Source organism: Dipteris shenzhenensis, chromosome 20, assembly GCF_047967505.1.
Source record: "Dipteris shenzhenensis isolate YYH24624 ecotype China chromosome 20, Dip_SZ_1.0, whole genome shotgun sequence".
Taxonomy (NCBI): domain Eukaryota; kingdom Viridiplantae; phylum Streptophyta; class Polypodiopsida; order Gleicheniales; family Dipteridaceae; genus Dipteris; species Dipteris shenzhenensis.
In genome coordinates this window covers 45101902-45122766 of record NC_141615.1, presented here as the reverse complement: position 1 = coordinate 45122766, position 20865 = coordinate 45101902, and the positions used below count along the sequence as shown (strand labels likewise).

Here is a 20865-nt window from a genome sequence, read left to right as displayed (position 1 = left end):
TCTCCACCATGTACTCTACTCTGAACCTTGGATCCTCCTTCTAACCCTAGACTCCTTCTAAACCTTGGGACCTCCTTCTAAACCCTGGAACTCTTTTTGAACCCTGGAACCTCCTTCTGAACCCTGGAACCTCCTTCTAACCCTGAAACCTCCTTTTAACCCTTAAACTCCTCCTAAACCCTACAACCCCCGATGAAGGCGAGAGCCTTCATTACTTCAACAAAGATGATTTACGTCCCTTTTACACATGCATGCACTTTGTTTGCTTACCACACGTAAGCCTACGTCTCTCACCGGAATATGACTCGAGGTCCTAAGCTACACATATACTACAACCGACAATCCCAATATATATGTAGGTGACAAAAAGCCTCGGAACCTTGCAAACATAGAATACCCAGCTCTTCCTACGATAGCAGTAGGAAAGAGCCAACAGTAGCTAGTTGCGAAGAGGTCAGGGAAATCTTTGAACATTTCTAGGAACTCGTCTTTCTCACTTGGAGTGAGGTCTTGGGAAAGCATAGATTCAAGCTGTTGAGGACAAGCTATTACCTTTTCTACAGGTGGTGGGGTTGGAGACACCCCCATCATGTAAACTTCCTCATCTGAGATCTCCTCCCCCCGGTCTGATCCTTCCATTGATTCAGACACCGAGGATGAGAGAGTATCACTGTCTTGCTCCTCTTCTTCTTCTGGTTTCATGGCACCTAGTTGCACCGGGATCTTCTCCTTAGAATATCCAAAAGACATGTGTCCTATCTTCCAATAGCTAACTGCATCACTCTTTTTCAACCATGGTCTCCCGAGTATGGCTGGGTAACTCCTGCATGTATCTTTGATGTCCACTACATAGAAATTGATGGTGTGGTCAACCCATTGATAGTGATGGGCAATTCCTCAATGACTCCTAGGGTGGCAAGTCATCGACCATCTACTACCTTGACTCGAGTGGAGGAACGCCTTGTGCATTTCAAATTCAATTTCTTCATGATTCGGGGCACCATGATATTACATGCAGCTCCCCCATCAACACACACATTTTTGACACGACAATTATCTATGATGACATCTACTGTATGTGGGTGTCGATCAATTTCTTCAGAGATAGAAGAGACCTCTCGTACCTTTCCCTTTTTCTTGCTCCTCCTTGTTGAGAGCCCTTGCTGTAGCTCACGTCTCACCTTACGGCTTAATGCAATTGGTTGAGGGAGCGTGATGCTCAAAGCACGATGAGCAAGGTCCTGAACGACTGAATAGTCTTCTTGCCCCGAGCTGATGGGAAAATCCGAGGGCGACCACTTACTCCTGCGAGATCTTTTAGTCTTCTCTATTGGTGGGTCTGCCATCTCAGCATCTGAGGGCTTTGAGAAGCACACCTTCTTCCTGGGGTGGCCTGGTCCATGGTTTGGAGAGATGTGCTAGGTGGTACAACTTCTTTTCCCGAGGTCAAGGATCTCTACATCAGAATCCTCAGTGCCAGATTCACTTAGAAGATTCACCCTTGGAATATTGGGACATTTTGTGCAATAATGACCCTTCTAGTGGCACTCGTAGCATACAACATTAGCACGGTCTCTTGGAGGGTAGTTGGCTTGATTTCTGATGCCCACCATCTCAAGTCGAAGATCATTTAGGGCCTTGGCTAGGTCATTAACTCCGGGTTCCTTAGTAGGAGAGGCCGCGGGAGTAGGAACGAGGGGGGCTCGTGGGCGAGGCTGGGGAAATCTTCTAGGTGGAGGTTGAGGATATACTCCTTATTGAGGGTAAGCATCTAAGGGAGGACCATACATTTGAGGTGGAGGTGGTGGATACATCCCTGATGGGGGGTGGGGGTATGCCCCTGAGTTAGACCCCCCAAGTTGTTGTTGCAAGCATTGAGGGGGTTGCAGAGGGACAATCGTCTTCTTTGAAGCGGGGTCAGACTGAACTTTATCAAACCTTTGAGCAATCTCATGTGCTAGCACCATAGTTTTTGGATTCTCCCATTTAAGCTTGAGGCGAAATTCATCACTTGCTCCTGTTACAAGGTAGCCCAACACATGCTGAGTCATTCCAGCTCGAAATCCGGCATTGTCCTCCTACGTGGCGATTAAATGGTCAAGGAGCATGACCGCTTGATCCACATATCGACACACCGTCTCACCTTCCAACTGCTTCAAGTTTGCCACCTACAGTACACATTCTCCGGCTCCTCTTCTTTGCCGAAATACTCAATCATAGCTGCTGTCAACCTTGGCCAGCTTTGGCAAACGTCTTCGACCTGCTTCTCATACCACACTTGAGCCAAACCCTCTAGAAATGTGGGAAGAACCAACAGCCATCTGTCTTTAGTAAGAAAGTTGAGAGAAACACAACGGCGCTTGAAGGCCATAAGATACTCATTTGGATTTTCTTCAACCCGTCCACAAAACACGGGAATGTCAGCCATGCTTGGAAAATGGAAAAGAGAGACGAAATGAGGCTTATCTATGGGCAAACAATGGAAATAGGTAGCTTGAACTGAAAATCAGGTGAAGACACATCCACAAAGCACACATAGGCAGGGTAGGGTGTGATTGGTGTATTGTGAAATACTACACGGGAAGAATTTTCAGCATAGAATAAATAAAAAAAGGACCAACCCTCATGATATCGCATCCATCTTTACAAGCGAGGGTTAGAGACATGGCACTGCATGAGGTTGTTCATCAAGGCAAACAAGAATGCCATGACAAATGTCAACAGTTGGAGAGCTTGCACATCACCTTCACCTTCTTCCAGTTCTTGTAATCGCCATGCTATTTCTTCAAGGGGTGTGCGGTCTGGCATCCTTCTCTTGAGCGATGTCCTTGAGGACCTTTCTGATGATTTTCCGAAGTCAACACTATATTAGAGAATTTGGGAAAATCCCAATTCCCACGAAATAAAATATAGTCACTTCAAAAGTAAAATTTGATGTTTTTTATTGAAACATTAGCTCCATTGAGGACCCAAGTTTCAATTATGTTGGGGGAGACTAGACCATGCACAATACTTTCCCAATTCCTAGAAACCCAAGCAAAAATCTTCCGTATGTTGCTATGGCAAAAGGCCTTAATAGATGTGAACATGGTTCCATGGCCAAAACATTTGTTGATTTGCTAGTGAAAGAAAGATGTTTGTTGTTTCATATGCATCGAAACCACAAACAAAAGCCAATTTATAGATGTTGTGTTAGGAAGATTCATTATAGTAAATTAAATTGCAGTATTGATATATGCAATAGGATTGTTATAGATCTTTGACATCCATCATATAAATGTGGTCTTCAAAAACAAAATTAAACTTACAACAATTGTCAATTTTTATTTGGTATATTAGATGTATCAAATTAATGTCAAATGCATATGTTTCTATGTTGATAAATTGCAGTATTGACATATGCAATAGGATTATGGTAGAGCTTTGACATCCATCATATAAATGTGGTGTTTAAAAACACCGTTCCATCACAATAGAGCTCATGAAACTCAGAGACATGGTCTTGATAAAAACCTTTTTTTAAATTGCTTTCTTGTACTAAATATAATCAAAACCATTGACACATAGCCAATTTTGCACCACATCGTTTAACATAATCATTAACAATTCCATACTAGTATTCATACTCACAAAGTAGCTCATCTCCGAAGGAGATATCCTTTATGGTTTGCACAGTAATGTAGCCATGGGCACTCAAATTTCCTTGTGACTTTTGAGCCCAAGGTGGTAGTTTAGGGATGTATACAAATATAACATTTGTTCTTTCTTTATAATACATTGAGCTATTTATATATCCAGCAATGTTTCCATACAATACATCTCCCACAATACATTTCACATCTATCAATGGCTCAATGAATGGATCTTCAAACATTCCATAAGTCTTCACCTTGGGAAAAACTTGAGGAGAGATCTCCAAGTATCATAATCATACTTTGGACCATTATATACCACTCGTATGTACAAAAAGACCATATCCTACCCCAGGTATTGTTGATTTCTTTACTTCATAATGGATGCCATTCATTTCGAACACGTGCTCAATGGGTATGGGCAATTTATGTTTCCATAAGCCATTGGATGCAGGATCAAAATTTGTAATAAGATAGCTCTTCAACTTTTCAAGACAATTTGCAACACCTATCATATGTTTAAAATCAAAGAATCATTCTTTTAGTGGAGGAATACAAACTCACATCACAAAGCACATAGCATTTTTCGGACAAGGTACTAACTCAATGTCTATTCATTCTTTCACAAAACAAATTGAAACATAATGTTTTGCAAATCGAATCTAACCAAATAGTATCCAAATATAAATCAGAATGTAGGTACAAATGTTTTAGTTGAGCATTTGTCTCTGTAACTCTAATTAACAAGATCACTCACATTCCCTAAGGGTTGTCTATGCAATAAAATCGAATCAAGTTGGCTAAGAATGCCCTTGCAGCATCGGCAGTGATTCCCCTTTCCTTGCATCCAAGAACCATAGCAAAGCGTTTTGCCTCACTATCTTTCAATGGCCCCATTTTGGCAATTTTTCCTAGCATGCATTCTTCCTCTTCATTCAATGTAACATGTTGAGCATGCACCATACTTCTTGTAGTAGGACAAGTCCCTCTCACTCTAGTTTTGGTTATAGGTGAAGTAATACCTTTCTCTGTGTCTTTTTTTTGCAATTTTCTGCTGGATTAACACAACCCGTGTAAGGCGAAACATCAATGAACACTGTTCTTGCTGGTTTGCATTCCTCTTTAAAACAACACCACACTCTCATTAATGGTTTAAACTCCGCTTCCACATTCATCCTATCTGGTCGAATGATTCTACTCTTTGTATGCTTGTGGCATGCCATCACACCCCAAACCATGAAGAAATGTAACTTTCTGTTAACATGATGCTCCAAAGTGTCCAGCATGTGTTACACCATGCCCTTTTCTCCTCCAGTGGACCAAATGCCAACATGGTAGTGATCGAGCAACCATTGTAGAAACTCTAAACACCCAGGATGGAGAACAAGCCAATGCTTCCCATTGTGCAAGCTCATATGTTTATTTGACTTCAAAAAACAACGCTCGAGCAATAACCCTTTCAAATCTATTATCACTGCTAGTCTTATTTTTGTTATCACCTCTTTTGACATTAATTCTGAGGGTGAAATTATGTCTTCTCCTTTACCTTCTAAGATTTCTTCCTGCACCTTGGCTTCATACAATGACATTGCATCTTCTCCTTTACCTTCTAAGCTTGCATTCACATTTGTCAATGGAACATTAAGTGCAGACATTGCATCCTCAACATTTTCAATCAACCATGTTGAGCTTGGAACTTGCATGCTAATGTTCAAATTAGGCACATAATGAATCATTGGATCAGGTGTCACATGTACAGTCAATGCTTCTAGCGATGTGAAATTGAGATGGCCAATATCTGTTGATAAATAAGGAAATGAAATTCATAAGTAGAAACAAACTGAAGATTGAGATGGAAAACCAAATTGTCAAACTTTAGGTTGTGTGCTCTCAATGCAATTTGTTTGTGTGAAAGCATTCATGTTTTTCTTTTTCAAAACAAAATTGGAATACTAAAAAAAGGAAAGCATTCATGTTCATATGCTTAGTATACCCCCTAAAGTTGTTGAATCTATACCCTTTCAAGTTCTTTTAATCCCCAAAACTACATATCCTTACAATGCCAAAAAAGTTTGCGTAATAGATAGAGTGGAGTCCAACATTATCTAGCATTGCCCGAGTGTTCCCACTAAGAAAAGATTTGGCCAAGCGGCCAAAACATATTTGAGCATTCATATGAAGTGAATAAGGATAGAAACAACAATTTACACTAATTCATTCATCACGATCAAGACTCAACACACTTTTTAACATTTATGAACTCATAAATAAATTTGGATGTGTATCACACTCCGAAGGTATTACAACATGCACACATCTTTTCATGAAATATAGAAAATTAAACATATTCAAGAATACATATGAATGTTTGAATTATGGCAATGAGATAGAAGAAATTTCCAAGTAATATTAAAAGATCTTTGGAACAAAATTAATACATCATATGGAGAATATAGCAAGATAACATATGGAAAACACGAACACCAAATAAAAGGACAATTTCAAGGACCTGTTGCCTCCTCTTCTATTTCCCAAAAATTTGAAGCGTGTTTTTGTAAATGCTCACACTGCTCTTCATTGAAGGGTTGAAGCTCTTTTTGTCCTGGTATGGTATCAGTTTCTTTATCCCCTCCACCTTCAGTTGTATCATCTTCTTTTGGTACCCCCTCTATTGCCAATATTGGTTCTTGCAGGCCATCCCATTGTCGAATTTCATGATTACTGTAAGCATACATGCAACATATACTTTCAACCTTTGCCAACTCCTCATAAGGCTCAACAACTGAAACAACACACCTCTTACAAGAAAGAGACTCTATTGCAGCAAGCCCCTCAGAGAACAAGTCCAATACATACTCATCTTCTTGACAGAAACCCATGATCATGTCTTTCATGATACTTGAACATTTTCTTTTCAAGGACAATTCAATGTCAAATTCATCATCATCATCCTCGTCATCATCATCCTCATCACCTGATTCTTCTGCACCACTTGATTTTTCATATTTTTCATCTGCAACATATATTGATGGCTTACATTGTGCATTGGTATAGCACTCAATATCATTGACATGCTTTTCCTTGCTTACCAGTACACAGGCAATTAAGCCATCCATAGATCCAGTGACAAATATATCTACAGTTTCAAAATTAAGGCAACCGAAGTGTATTTTATATTGTCCGCATGTCTTATTTAATGCATTCTTCAAACATGATACATGATCCATGGTCAAGAACACCACAAGAAGTAATTGCACTGGGGGGGAGAAGCGATTGTCATCAAGCTTTTCAACAAACACTCAAAGCGATCCTCATTCCAATTTCTACTTCTGCTTGGTCCATACATTACATCCAAAAAGGCAACCCCTATTGCCATTGGCTCTTGGTACACATTATGTATAAATTCCATTCCCTCCATGTTTGAACCGACTGTGTAGAACCTCCAAGGCCGGGTGGAATTCGGTCCATGACTTGCACCTTCACTTTGTCCGTAGCATCAGGCAATGGTGGAGTTCCCTTGCCCTGTTGAAGTCAGAGCAACCACGAATCCGATGATACAATTCTGGAGTAATTTTAAAATGTAATCTACACTCATCCCAATTTTTTAACATTAAAGAAGACCGTTCTGCCGATATAAACATATAAAGTTCTTCTTGTAGTGCAACATCGAGGCAACATCTCTTGACTTAGGGCACCCTTTGGACATGAATAAGGGAATTTTAGGTGAAGGCTTGAAATTGCAGTAAATCCCAAAGCACGTGCGCTCACTAGAGGCAAATTCATAGTGGGTGGGAATACATTGCCTTTGCCTCCCATTAGTTCTATCACTGATGCCATTAGGCGAAGGCCTTGAAATTGCAGTAAATCCCAAAGCACGTGTGCTCACTAGAGGCAAATTCATAGTGGGTGGGAATACATTGCCTTTGCTTCCCATTAGTTCTATCACTGATGCCATCACTCATAGATTTGCTTTCAAGGGGAAGCTCCTTGTCAAGTATGTCACCTTTAAAGATAAGAAAGCTACGTATGCGACACGCTTGTGCGCTGATTTCACCAACTGGCATAACCATGAGACCATCACACTAATTGTTCCCCATGCATTTGTTTAGTAGTACAAAGACATGTTGTTGTCTGACTCTTTTTATAGGATGGAAGATGTTGTGCCATGCAAGAAAGGTACAAATGAGGGGGTAGTTGATACTTCTCCTTGCATGTTGACGCAACAACAGTGGTGGTGAAGGCCGAAGAGTTTGAGGGGAATGTGCACTTTGTATATGGAACATCGATAATCAAGTTTGCATCGTACACATCGTGGGCAATAAGAATGAATCAAGGTACAATCTCAACTATCATGGTGATTGTGAGTGTTGTTGTCATAAAGGTGGATAACAAGGGTGGTGCAATTGACCAAGTAGTTGTGGGGCAGAAGGCCCACGTGACAAAGATCGTGCCATAGTAAGCATTGTATTTGCTCTTGCTTTGCAATCATTGTATGCCTTTGCAAGCTTTCTAAGCCTCTCTTTTTGGTAGCTTTATTTGTCATAGAGCAGAAAAACATCAATTAGTTTATAAGTACAATGAGGATGGGATAGTCATGTACACTCTCAAGAATGTCTCGTACATGAGTGCAAAGAATGCTATGGGTTTCTATGACTTTAATATTATTGTAGAAATCCTAGATGGTGAAAAGAAAGAACTTCAACAAGTGTTCATGGCACAAGTATCCAAGCTTGGCTATAGTTAAGAGAAAGTTTGATTGATTTGTGTGTTTCATTGCATGCACATGTTGTGCTAACATACAGTGTTTCCTTTAATAGGTGACAGGTGTGTTGCATTTCACAAGCATCAACATGCAACTAGTGAAGTTTCAGTGAGGCCATTGCGGAGGCACATGTGTCATCCGGAATCTTGTACATTCTTATTGTTACACTTGTGCATCAATGCAATTCATCACCAAGGTTCCACTGGTTAAAGCACACATCTACCTTTGCGATGGTTTGGATTTGATGGTGACAATCTATGGCGCATAGGTGGATGCTTTGCTTGGAGCCAAGACACCTTTCTTGGACTTGTATGCTAAAAGTGTTTTGCATGTGCGCTCCATGCTCCTTCGCATCAAGCTAAGTGGGAGCTTCACAATAAATAGCTCTGGGCACTTAGTAGCATTTGAGCCAAATGTTTGAAAATTTTTTATACTGCTTGGTGCTTCTTTTTTCAATGTGAATATGTTTTCTTGGCTGTCACTCAATAACATCTCTTTAAATTTTCTTGTGTTTGTTCACATGTGCATGGAATAGACAACACACAATGGGCATAGAAGTAGACATACAATTGTATAACACTAATAAGCACAATATGTTTAGAAGAGGCCATCCAAAGAACTCCGACATGCTTTTATGTTTACTTTGATTTCTTTCCGTCATGTACATATGTATATGTGCGATGTTCAACTTGTGTGTGTTCTTGCTGGCATCCAATCAGACTTTGTGTAAAGAAGCTTTCAAGTACAGCATGGCATCTTGTATATGTAGCAGTTATGTGCTTGTGGGTAGAGCATGCACTAGCATTGATTTAAAAAAAGATGAGCCTGAGGTTGGAATATGGGCATTAATGGCCTTGGTCTATGGCTTTGAGAGGGGAGTGGGAGAGTGGTTAAAATGAAGTGATGACGTGGCTGATTTTTGGAGAAGGCTAGCACATGCCCATGCAAGGTGGCTACGTGATAAGGAAGGGAAACTTTTAGATGGCGAGCTAGCAGATACATGGAGATGGCCGCTACAAGTGGATACTGGAAGTAGTTTGTGGGATGGATCTAGGTTCGGGGAGGGGATGAACTACATAAGGACAACTATGGAAGCGCTCCCGCTGGGAGGTTGACTGTTACTTGGACGTGGAGAGCTACCTGGTTAGCTGTGGGATCGCTAGCGGGTGCTCTGTGAGAGGAGAAAATCAGTGCGGGCTAGCTGATCATCACGTAGGCACTGGGTGGATGATGACGAGTAGTAACGAGCTGTATTGAGCTGCAAGCTGGGTAGAATCACACAGTATGGGCATGGGCCGTTGCCTCACGGGAGCTTCTGGATCTGGGTGGTTGCATCTCTACCAAGGAGCATCTTTATTAGGGAGTTCTAGAGGACCATGGACAAGGCGGGTGCTCCGTGAGTAGAAAAGAGGGCCGTAGGAAGCAGGTCGATGGAAGTTATGGCACTATGTGGGCTTGTAGATGACGAGATGTGATCCTGCAGAAAGAAGGGGAAGTTGCTTTGAGGCTGGAGCTTTGGGACGTGGCTGTGGCATTGCTACTGACGAGCAGGGAGGATCTGGGTAGAGCTCGATGAGCTTTGTGAGCAAGAGAGTGGCTGTAGGAGCGGCTCAGGATTCGGCTTGAAGATCGGGAGATGCTGGAATTTGTGGCGACGGGACTATGGGTAGCAGAAGGTTTTAGATAGTGAGCTACATGCAGTCCAAAGGTTATGAAGAACTCTTTGTAAGTGTTTTGATAGCATAGAGAGCATACAATGCAGTTGGTTACTTGAAGGCAAGAAGTCCGGGGCTGTTATGATTGATCTCGACATGAGATTTTACTATGAGATTCAACGAGGAGTCAATGGTCAGTCATGCAAATTTGAAATTATCAATGTGTTGTGCATTTTGAGTCGTAGTCCTAGTCAATTTGTGGAACTTTGTTTGGAGTTCTTGTGTCGTGGATACATGCTCTGGATTTTGGAGTTATACTCTATCTACATGAGCTGCCCGCACCTTGTTGATCCCACTGGAATCCTGACTTCAGTTGTTTCTAGAAGTTGAGAGATGAAGACTTTGTATGAGTGTCACTTTGCTTTGTGTTTTGTTTTCAAGTAGGATATAAAGTGGATGAGAGTGGCTATAAAGACATGATAGGCTCTATCACTTTTGCGCATCCACATTTTGGTGCCGCCACGAAGGAGTTGTGCACTTCAATTTACAAGTGAGTGAAGTTGGTACAGACAGACTTCAGTGGTAGCAAAGCTGTGAGGATAGCATAGGATTTTCTTGAATTTTGGGGGATGCCTTATGAAGATGCAACAAGATTTTTGGAGAAAATGGAATTTATAGACCTCATGAAGGATAGAGCAGCCCTAGAAATCTCTTTCCAGATTTTGAATTATTGCCTGCTGGGAAATGCAAAAGCTTGGCTACAGACTCAGATCGTTACTTTTAGAACTGCTCACTTGCACCAGCAGTACCCTGAGTACGGTGTGGTAAGAGTTGCCTTTCTTGCAAGATTTGCACAAGACAAGAACCCGAATGAGGTGTGGAAGGACTTATGCAAGATGAGGCACGAGGAGGATCAGGATGTAAATCAATACTTAATTCAATTTGGTAGATTATGGAGTTTATGGTGTGAAGCTCTTACTCCAAAAGTGGCCCCACAGATGATGAAGATTGAACGGTTTGTGGTAGGTTTGAGGAACCAAGTACGAGTGAAAGTAGAGCTGCAGCAGCCAAACACATATGAAGAAGCTCTAGAGATTGCTAAAAAACAAGAATGGAAACTGTGTAGACTAGGTGCTATTGATGTGCCTTCATTGCACCAAAAATACCAGTCTTATGTGCCCAAGTGTAACAAGCCTCCAAAGGATGTATCTCTTTTTCTTGATGTAGCAAAGAGTGGTTCCTTATTTGATATGTTTTTTGACAAGTTTTTTTACTCTAGCAATGCATTAGCATGCAACCAATCAATGGAAGAGGATTTCCCTAGTATGGCTAATGGTGCTCATGAAGAAGAAGAAGGATCTTTCTCTTCTTCCCCATGGTTGAATATAGAGCCTGACAAAGAGGAGTTAAGTGTAGTGAAGGTTGATGCTGATGAAGAAGAGGACTCTCATGCCTCCAATGCCAACTTTGATGAAGGTTTAGCTACAGCACAATGCTACTAGAAGATGATGAAAATCTTGCAGATTGCAAAGAACCAACTAGAAGATGCAGATGAAGAGGTAGAGAAGCAACTGATATCTGTTGCCAACCAACAAGAAGACCAGCTGTATGAAGATGATGCTGAGCATGATGGACTGACAGACTGATCCATGGGACGAGTTTATGACCTTGGTGCATGAGGCCAAGACAAAGATGATGGATTTCAGTGGTGAAGCCTTTCAAAGTGATGTTGATGTCCAAGTGGAAAGCCCTTCTTCTCCTATCTCCATCCCTTCTTATCTTTGCAAAGATGTAAATGAACCCATGCAGGAGAAGGCTGAAGAATCTATTGAATCTGTGACATTGGGGATGATGGAGCATGTAGAAGACAAAGATCTTGCAGATATACTTCAAAGGGACATGGTAGCAGTTGCAGTTATGTGGCAATGGTGGTTTGAAGATCCTACTCTAGAGGCAGTATGGTATCAAGCAATGACTTACCTAGCAAGGCGATTTTCAAGAGCATGAGATCAAAGGTTGGACAAGAAGGTATATTACATGTTGGTATTTTTGACTTCTGAACAAGGAAGGAGGATGCAAGAAGCAACTTGAGAAGTGTTGATCTTGGTGTTTGATCCAGGTGGAAGCATTGAGTATTGTAGTTGATGTTGCTAAGCATAAATGCTCTACATACTTTGGTTGGGCAAAGATGTGTGACGATTTTTGAAAACCCCAAACTCCTCTTGTACATATGTACAAGTATGATGTTCAACTTGTGTGTGTGCTTGCTAGTGTCCAATCAGACGTAATGTAAAGCAACATTCAAGTACAGCATGGCATCTTGTCTATGTAGCAATTATGTGCTTGTGGGTAGAGCATGTACTAGCATTGATTAGGGAAATGATGAGCCTAAGGTTGGAATATGGGCATTAATGGCCTTGGTCTATGGCTTTGAGAGGGGAGTGGGAGAGTCGTAAAGATGTAGTGATGATGTGGCTGATTTCTGGAGAAGGCTAGCACATGCCTATGCAAGGTGGCTACATGATAAGGAAGGGAAACTTCTGGATGGGAGCTAGTAGGTACGTGGAGATGGCGGCTGGACTAGGATACTAGAAGCAGTTCTTGGGCTGGCTCTAGGCCTGGGGAGGGGATGAAGTATGTAAGGACAACTATGGGAGTGCCTCTATGGGATTTGACTGGGAGGTTGACTATTGCTTGGAGGTGGAGAGCTACTTGGTTGGCTGTGGGAGGTGGAGAGCTACTTGGTTGGCTGTGGTATCGCTATGGCGGGTGCTCCGTGAGAGGAGAGAAGTAGTGCAAGCTAGCTGATCATCACAAAGGCACTAGGTGGACAATGACGAGTAGTAACGAGCTATCATGAATTGAAAGTTGGGCGGAATCACATAGTATGGGCATGGGCTATTGCCTCATGGGAGCTTCTCGACAAAGAACACCTCGAACTTGGGCGCATTGGTTCATGGTTTCCTTTGTCGTGCAAGCGCATCTTTGCAATGTTCTTTTGAATTGATTTGCTAGGACACTTTGGGTGCGCATGTTGCTATGAAGGTTGGGCATGATTGCTATGAAGGTTGGGCATGACTATAGAGTCATACATACTTTACTCATTGACGGGCTTGTTGTTCCTACAGAGATAGTGAAAACTTAAGCGGTATTACATTCTCAAGGTTGCAAACAAAGAAGAGCACTTGCCAAATTCACACAAGCCACTCAGCCTTCTATGCACGTTATGCCACACTAAAATGCACAAAGACAGTTCCAAAATATGCCTTAAAAAACATGCCATTGCACCCAAGAACAAAGCATGTGAGCATGCTAAACAACTTGGAAGCACCATTGATAGCAATTACGATACTCTTTGCTCAAATTTGCAAACTATCCTATGAAGGTCAATATGGCCTCCGTGGTGCAATTGTTAACGTCTTTGCTGACATGGACATAGCACAAAATGTCTTGCGTCATTTCTTGTGCGACAGCTCAACAGTCATGGTTGCCTTGAAACGAAGTGATAACTGCAAGGTACTATGTCCACAAATTCCAAGCAATGAAGCAGCTCCTTAAAAAAGAAGCCACAATTTTAGGCAACATAATTGATTTCTTCTTTGTAATTGAATTCCAAAATAGAGGAAGCTAGCACAACCATGGACTGCTATAAGTTGAAAATGCCCCTATTTTTGGCAAAACCCCCAACTCTAAATTTGTGGCTTTCATTGACAACAGCCATATGCATAGACATTTCGAGGCTCCTTGTGGAGAACAAAGAAATCCAAAAGCACAAGCACAGAAAAACAAGCACCAAAAGAGGAAGCCTGTTTCGCTTCCATTTTCCACGGCCCCTTATGAGAGCAACAAAAAATTTAACTCCACATGTGCTTTAGTGCAAGGAAGGAAACCTATAAAAGAATAAACTCTTTCATGGAAAACAATTGTATTGAAAACCTTGACTTCGATGGATTCCTTAATGCACTTTCATTGACCAAGGAAGATTCAATTGCTTTGTTGTGGTCCATCACCCAGCCAACAATTTTCTTGTAAAGCCACCTAAAGGATATCTACACTAACAATTTCAACGTCACTATTTCCAAGTTATGGAATGCAAATACTAATGTTCAATTTGTGATTAACCCCCATGCAGCCGCATTCTATTGCACTTCATACATGACAAAGGTTGATCGCGTCACCACCAAAGCTGTCAAACAAGCTTTGCACCAATGCTTGCAATCGAATTCACCGAAAAATGAGCGTATTCACAAGATCGGCAACACCATCTTGAACATCAACACATTAGTTCATAGTAAGTAGCATACTTATGTTTGTCTCTACCATTAACAAGAACGACGAGAGAATTTTGCTACATTAACACAATCCCCCCCCCCCCCCCCCCCCCCCCGAGGAACACACCATGCTCTTAAAGTGGCGATATCAACTTGGGAAACTAGAACTGCAAAGCAATGATGTTTTCTTTCTCGACATAATAGGCCAGTACAAAACTAGAGCAAATAAGCTGAACGAGCTTTGCTTGGCGGAGTATGCTAGTATGTACATCGTGGGCGCATGCACGGCTAAGAAACAAAAAAGGCCCAAAGATTGTCCGCTTCAATAACTAAAACAAGAACGAGGATACTAAAAATAACTACAGAGAGCTATGCCTGTTGTAGTTGCCATTCGGTAGCGAGGAGCCTATCACAAATGACAATTTCCCTACATGACATGACTTGTACTACCATGAACAACAGACAATTGACACAAACAAAATGAAATTCCACAAAGACATTTTGCCTCCTGACCATGCAGATGGTGTAGCACCACCATTGCTCTCACAAGACATGCTTGACAGCTAAACCTCTCTACAATACGAGTTCGACGTTTGGACTGAGCTAGAAGGTATTGAAAAAAGAAATCAACACCACTTCTCACCATTCCTAAAGATTCACACAACATAAAATAGGCATTGCTATAATACTTTGCATATTTCTAAGTGAAACTATGTTTTCTTCTGATCCATTTTTGCCATATTTTTGCATAGTTGGAAGCTTTTTTTTTCCTTTGCTCAGACACTTGGAAGATTTCGCTCGAAAAATGCTCATCCCCCTTCAAAGGCGCATCGATGGACACATGATCCCAAGTGTTGAGTTCGCAAACCCGAGGATAGGAAAACATGCACGGACAACCAATTTCTTCTTGTACAAGCAAGAAATTCCAACGACATGGATCTCAATCTTACAAATTGCACATGAGTTTCAAATCGAAAAAAACCACCTCAACATGGTTTGCAGGCACCAATTCCCATACAACCAGTCGCTGCAAGAATGATTCACCGTGCCTAGGGGCTTTCAATGGACTCGCTCGTGTTTGACCTCTTAGGAATAAAGACTCACGGCCTTGCCTACACAATGCTCTCACGCGTGCGTGACCCATCAAACCTATATATCTTGCAACCTTTGCAGCAATCACACATCAAGGTTGACCACTCCGTCCTCCAAGAACTCGAGTGCCTGTGAGCATGTCATACCCAAGTGGATCTCAGCTCCCTCAATGGCAACAAAATCTCATTGCAATCATTGAATACAATGTCATTCAGCACCCATAGGGAAGGCATCATGTCCGAACGTAGTATCCTCTCCACAAGTATTTTGTGCTTGCAACAAGAGCTCCACAGAAAACAAGCAAGTACATCCTCCATTCTAGGGTCTTTGATCGTCCTTAGCACGACTTAGCCACATACTACAAGGAGAACGTTGCTTTGTTGAAAAAAGAATTCTTTTACGAACATGGAGTTGAGTGCCTCCTAAGCAGCTTCAAGAACGTTCATTCCAACAATGTCACAATCATTAAAGTTTCCAAGTCATCGAAGGCGAACGCCAGCGTGCTCTTGTGAGGCCTGCAACACCTACTCCATGGCATGAAAGAGATAGACTCAGCTTACATTATTGGGGACTTTAACATTTTCCCAGCCACAACCTCAACACACTTTGAGAGTTCACGGGCAAAACATAACATGACTCTCCAACGCGCGACCAAATATGGACCACCCGGCGCGCATGACATTCACGGTACAAACTACGTGTACTGGTCCGAACACTCCTTGGTGTAGACAACAATTTACGCACCAAATGAATTATTGTACATTATAAAGGCAGGTCTCCAGAATGAAAATCATATTGTTTGGAGTTTGTATAGAAATTGAAGGTGCCATGTCTTCAATCGGATGAAGATGAAGTGAAAACACTTGTCCTTTTGAAGGTCCTCCGTAGAAGGAGGCTCCTGCACAAGGAGATGGAGGCTGAGGAACAGCCATAGCTGACCTTACAAGACACGGCTATGGCGCTCTTCGTTTCTTGTCGGGTATCAAGCATGCCTCATCTTGCCATTGAGCAGCTACCTTCGCAGAGAAGGCGACCACAGTGTGTCCTATCCTGCACAACTATAAGCTCGAACGTCTCGCATAGGGAAGAGGTCATGCGAGAGGTAGGAACCAGCAAGGCCTGTCCACAATTGTTTGATGGGCACCAGCAGAGGGATGAAGATTGCGATTCTGAAAGCTTGCATGGGGAGATTGTCGGGCAGCTGAGTCCAGAGACAGATAATGCTACCTATGCCTCCCTTTTGAGGCGTTGCACCTGTGCCAAGGCCTTGTGCGAGGGCATACGTGTGCATGAGCATATGAGCAGGCGTGGGTATGCTGGCAGCAGGTTTCTGAGTAACCTGCTCATCCAAATGTACAGCAAGTGTGGAAATTTGCTGAATGCACGTGCTGTGTTTGACAATATAGTCTACCGAGATTTGTACTCTTGGAATATCATGATCGCAGCGTCTGCCAAGAACGGGAGCCTGGATGATGCCAGGGCACTGTTTGGAGAGATGCCACAGCGGGATGTAGTCTCCTGGAATGCCATAATTACTGGGTGTGCTCAGAATGGGCATGGCAAGGAGGCCCTGCAATTGTTTGGTCAAATGCAGGGCCTAGGCTTTGAGCCAAATAAGGTAACCTTCATCTCTGTTGTGGATGCGTGTGCGAATGTGGCAGCCCTAGACGAAGGTCGGGTGATACATGCTACTGTCGCTGCCACTGGATGTGAATCGGACGTTGCTGTTGGGACCGCCCTCCTCAAAATGTATGGCAAGCGTGGGTGCTTAAAGGATGCGTTGGCAGTGTATATGGAGTTGCCACGGGGAGATATGGTGTCCCGGAATGCCATTATCTCTGCATGTGCCCAGAATGGGCATGGCAGGGAGGCCCTGCATCTGTTTGGTCAACTGCAGGTTGAAGGCTTTGAGCCAAATAAGATCACTTTCATCGCTGTTGTTGGTGCGTGTGCCAGTGTGGCAGCCCTCGAAGAGGGTCCGCTAATTCACGCTACTGTAGTTGGCAGTGGGTGGGAGTCTGATGTCATTGTTGGGAATGCCCTGATAAGTATGTATGCTAAGTGTGGGAGCCTAGATAATGCGTGGGCAACGTTTGCAGAGATGCCACAGCGGAGTGTAGTTTCCTGGAATGCCATGATCGCTGCCTGTACCCAAAATGGGCATGGCAAGGAGGCCCTACAACTGTTTGGTCAAATGGAGACTGAAGGCTTTCAGCCAAACAAGATCACCTTCGTCTGCATCGTGGATGCCTGTGCGAGTGTCATGGCCCTAGTAGATGGTCAAGTGATCCACGCTACTGCTGCTGGTAATGATTGCGAGGTAGATGTTGTTGTGAGGACAGCGCTTGTCAATATGTATGGCAAGTGTGGGAGCATAGATGATGCAATGCAAGTGTTTGCAGAGATGCCGCAACGGAATGTGGTCTCTTGGAGTGCCATGATTTCTGTGTGCGCCCAGAATGGAAATGGCAAGGAGGCCTTACAGCTGTTTGGACAAATGCTCTTGGAAGGCTTCAAGCCAGACAAGATCACCTACATCTGCATCGTGGATGCGTGTGCTAGTGTGGTAGCCCTAGAAGATGGTCGACTGATGCACACAACTGTTGTTTGCAATGGAAGAGAGTCAGATGTTGTTATGGGGAATGCTCTCACCAATATGTATGGCAAGTGTGGGAGCCTAGATGATGCGAGGGCAGTGTTTGTGGAGATGCCACTTCTGAATGTGATCTCCTGGAGTACCATGCTGGCTGCATGTTCCCAGAATGGGCAGGGCAAGGAGGCCCTGCAACTATTCGGGCAAATGCTGGCCGAGGGCTTGGAGCCAAACAAAATCACCTTCACCTCCATTGTTGATGCATGTGCCAGTGTGACAGCCCTAGAAGACGGTCAAGTGATCCATGCTACCATTGCTGGAAACGGATGGGAGTTGGATAATTTTGTAGGGACAGGCCTTATCAATATGTATGGCTTGTGTGGGAGCCCAAGTGATGCGAGGGCAGTTTTTGCAGAGATGCCACAGCGGAGTGTTGTCTCCTGGACTGCCATGATCAGTGCATGTGCTGAGAATGGGCATGGTGAAGAGGCGCTGCAATTGTTCGGTGAAATGGAGGCCGGAGGCTTTGAGCCAAATAAGATTACCTTCATCTGCATTGTGGATTCATGTGCCATTGTGGCAGCCCTGGAACAGGGTCGAGTGATCCATGCTACTGTTGCTGGCAATGGATGGGACTTAGATGTTGTTGCGGGGACAGCCCTTGTCAACATGTATGGCAAGTGTGGGAGCCTAGGTGATGCAAAGGCTGTGTTTGCAGAGATGTTACATTGTAATGTGGTCTCATGGAATGCCATGATCGCCGTGCTCGCACAGAATGGGCATGGCAAGGAAGCTTTGCAGCTATTTGGCCAAATGAAGAACGAAGGTTTGAAGCCAGATGATGTCACTTTTATCTGCGTTCTCACTGCATGCAGTCATGCAGGTCTGATTGTTGATGGAAGGCAACACTTTACTTCCATGAATAGAGACCATGATATAACCGCCTCAGTGGAACATTATGTGTGCATGATTGACCTTCTGGGGCGAAGAGGCCTGTTGGAAGAGGCAGAGGACCTGATAATGAGTATGCCGCTCCACAATGTCCGTGCAGCATGGTTGAGCTTACTTTCGTCATGCAGAATTCACAATGATGTTAAGCGGGCTGTACATATTGCAAATTTTGTGTCCAAGTCAGATCCAAGGAATGCTTCACCATATGTTTTGCTAGCCAACATCCATGCTCACATAGATAGATCAGATAATCTAGTGATGGCGAGCCAGAGGCAACGATTGATAATGGTGTGAAGAATGTGCCAGGTCACAGTTGTATTGAGGTGAATAATGTTGTCCATGAATTTATTCTTAGAGACGGATCACTTTTTCGAAAGGAGGATATACATACCAAGGTACGAGGTTTGAATACCTCCTCAGGCTGGAACACAATGCTTCATGATGTGATTGAAGAAGAGAGAAGACATGCATTGCTACAATAATGAATGAACTTTTTCACAGAATAACAGTCAGAGCATACCCAAAGCTTCCTCCAGATATCCGAAAGTGTTCCTCAAAAGCGTGGAAGCCCAAAGATAATACTAAGGTTGATAGTGCATGGTTTGTATCTGGTTGAGAATTGAGTATGTGAATGTAGTTGTGCGATGATTGTCACAAAGGCTTGGCACAAAGGCTGAGCTAGAGCGGCTAAAGGCTGCCATTTTGGAAGTCTGCACAGGATTCTAACAGTCCACAGCCCAAGGAAAGCCATGTGGACAGGATGGCTACCTAGCAGGAGCAAGAGAACTCCTGGAGTGCCTAGCAGGTGGCCACAATGCATGCAGCCTGCCACATCAGCAGGGAAGACACTGTGGACTGCTATTCAAGCAGCCACATCAGCTCAGCAGCAGGTCACCCAAACACAGCAGGTGGAGGCATTGCAGAGCCCTGCAGCACAGCTCCAGTCAACGTTAAAGGTTGGCAGTCGAGCTGACAAATGGGGCAACTGCCCTGCCCGTAAAAGTGAGCCCACAGTTAGCTTATCTTAGGAGGGGCAGAAGCCTAGTATAAGGCCCCCTCCCTGATCCTCCCTGAACATCGAGCAAGACCATGCAAGTAGCCTGAGCCTACAGAACAGGAAAAGGAAAGGAACAGCCTGCCTCCATTGCAACCGGAATGCATCCCATTGTGCACCTTCACAGTATGCATAACCTTTTTTTGGGACTCAGCAGTAAAGAATTACCCTCCATTTGGGAAGGTAGATAACACCACATGATAGAGCACTATTGATAAGACTCTCTTTGGCTCTTTCTAATAGAGGCCAAAAGTTCCACCTTTGAGGGTTAGGATCCACATGCTAGGGTACATCCTCCTCTAGATACTTGTGCACATCCAATGCCACAAAGTACAATATGCATGACCCATATGGCTTCATGGACTATGTGCATACACTCGCCCAACTAGTCTAGGGAGTGTTGTAATAATGATGATTCTCAACATTCCATTGTCCTATGCATGATGCAACTGCAAGCATAATAGACTGTGGGTTTTGTCAACATCTTTGAGAGAGAATTGCTAAGGATTTCTGCTAGGCCTAATAAGGAGAAGATTAAACATTAGGACTGGGGAACCACAGCAACCTAGAACCGTTTGGAATGGGTTTGAAAAGAATGGAAGCGTAGGACCTTTTGGACTAAAAATACTCCATGAAGAACTCCTTTCTTCCACCTTGCTCGTATTAAGATAGTGGACACATGACCCGAGTAAAGGACATCAAACCGAGTAGAAATTGTTTTCAAAGGTGTAATGGAAAGATGGAGTGTTACATCTTGGTCCTTTGCATATTAGCATCCATGCACTTCAATTGCAAATAATCATTTGGTAGCACACATGCCATTGCATCAACCAAATCTTTGTGAAAGGCACTTAG

General features: G+C 43.2%; 1 protein-coding gene across 1 annotated transcript; it reads left to right on the top strand.

Annotated features, from left to right (window-relative positions):
- The first annotated feature begins 16274 nt into the window (after positions 1 to 16274).
- Positions 16275 to 20385, top strand: LOC147889725 (pentatricopeptide repeat-containing protein At2g33680-like). The gene has a single exon (XM_087391166.1). The coding sequence runs from the start codon at positions 16368 to 16370 to the stop codon at positions 19248 to 19250; it is 2883 nt and encodes a 960-aa protein (XP_087247292.1). The 5' UTR covers positions 16275 to 16367; the 3' UTR covers positions 19251 to 20385.
- The last annotated feature ends 480 nt before the right edge of the window (positions 20386 to 20865 follow it).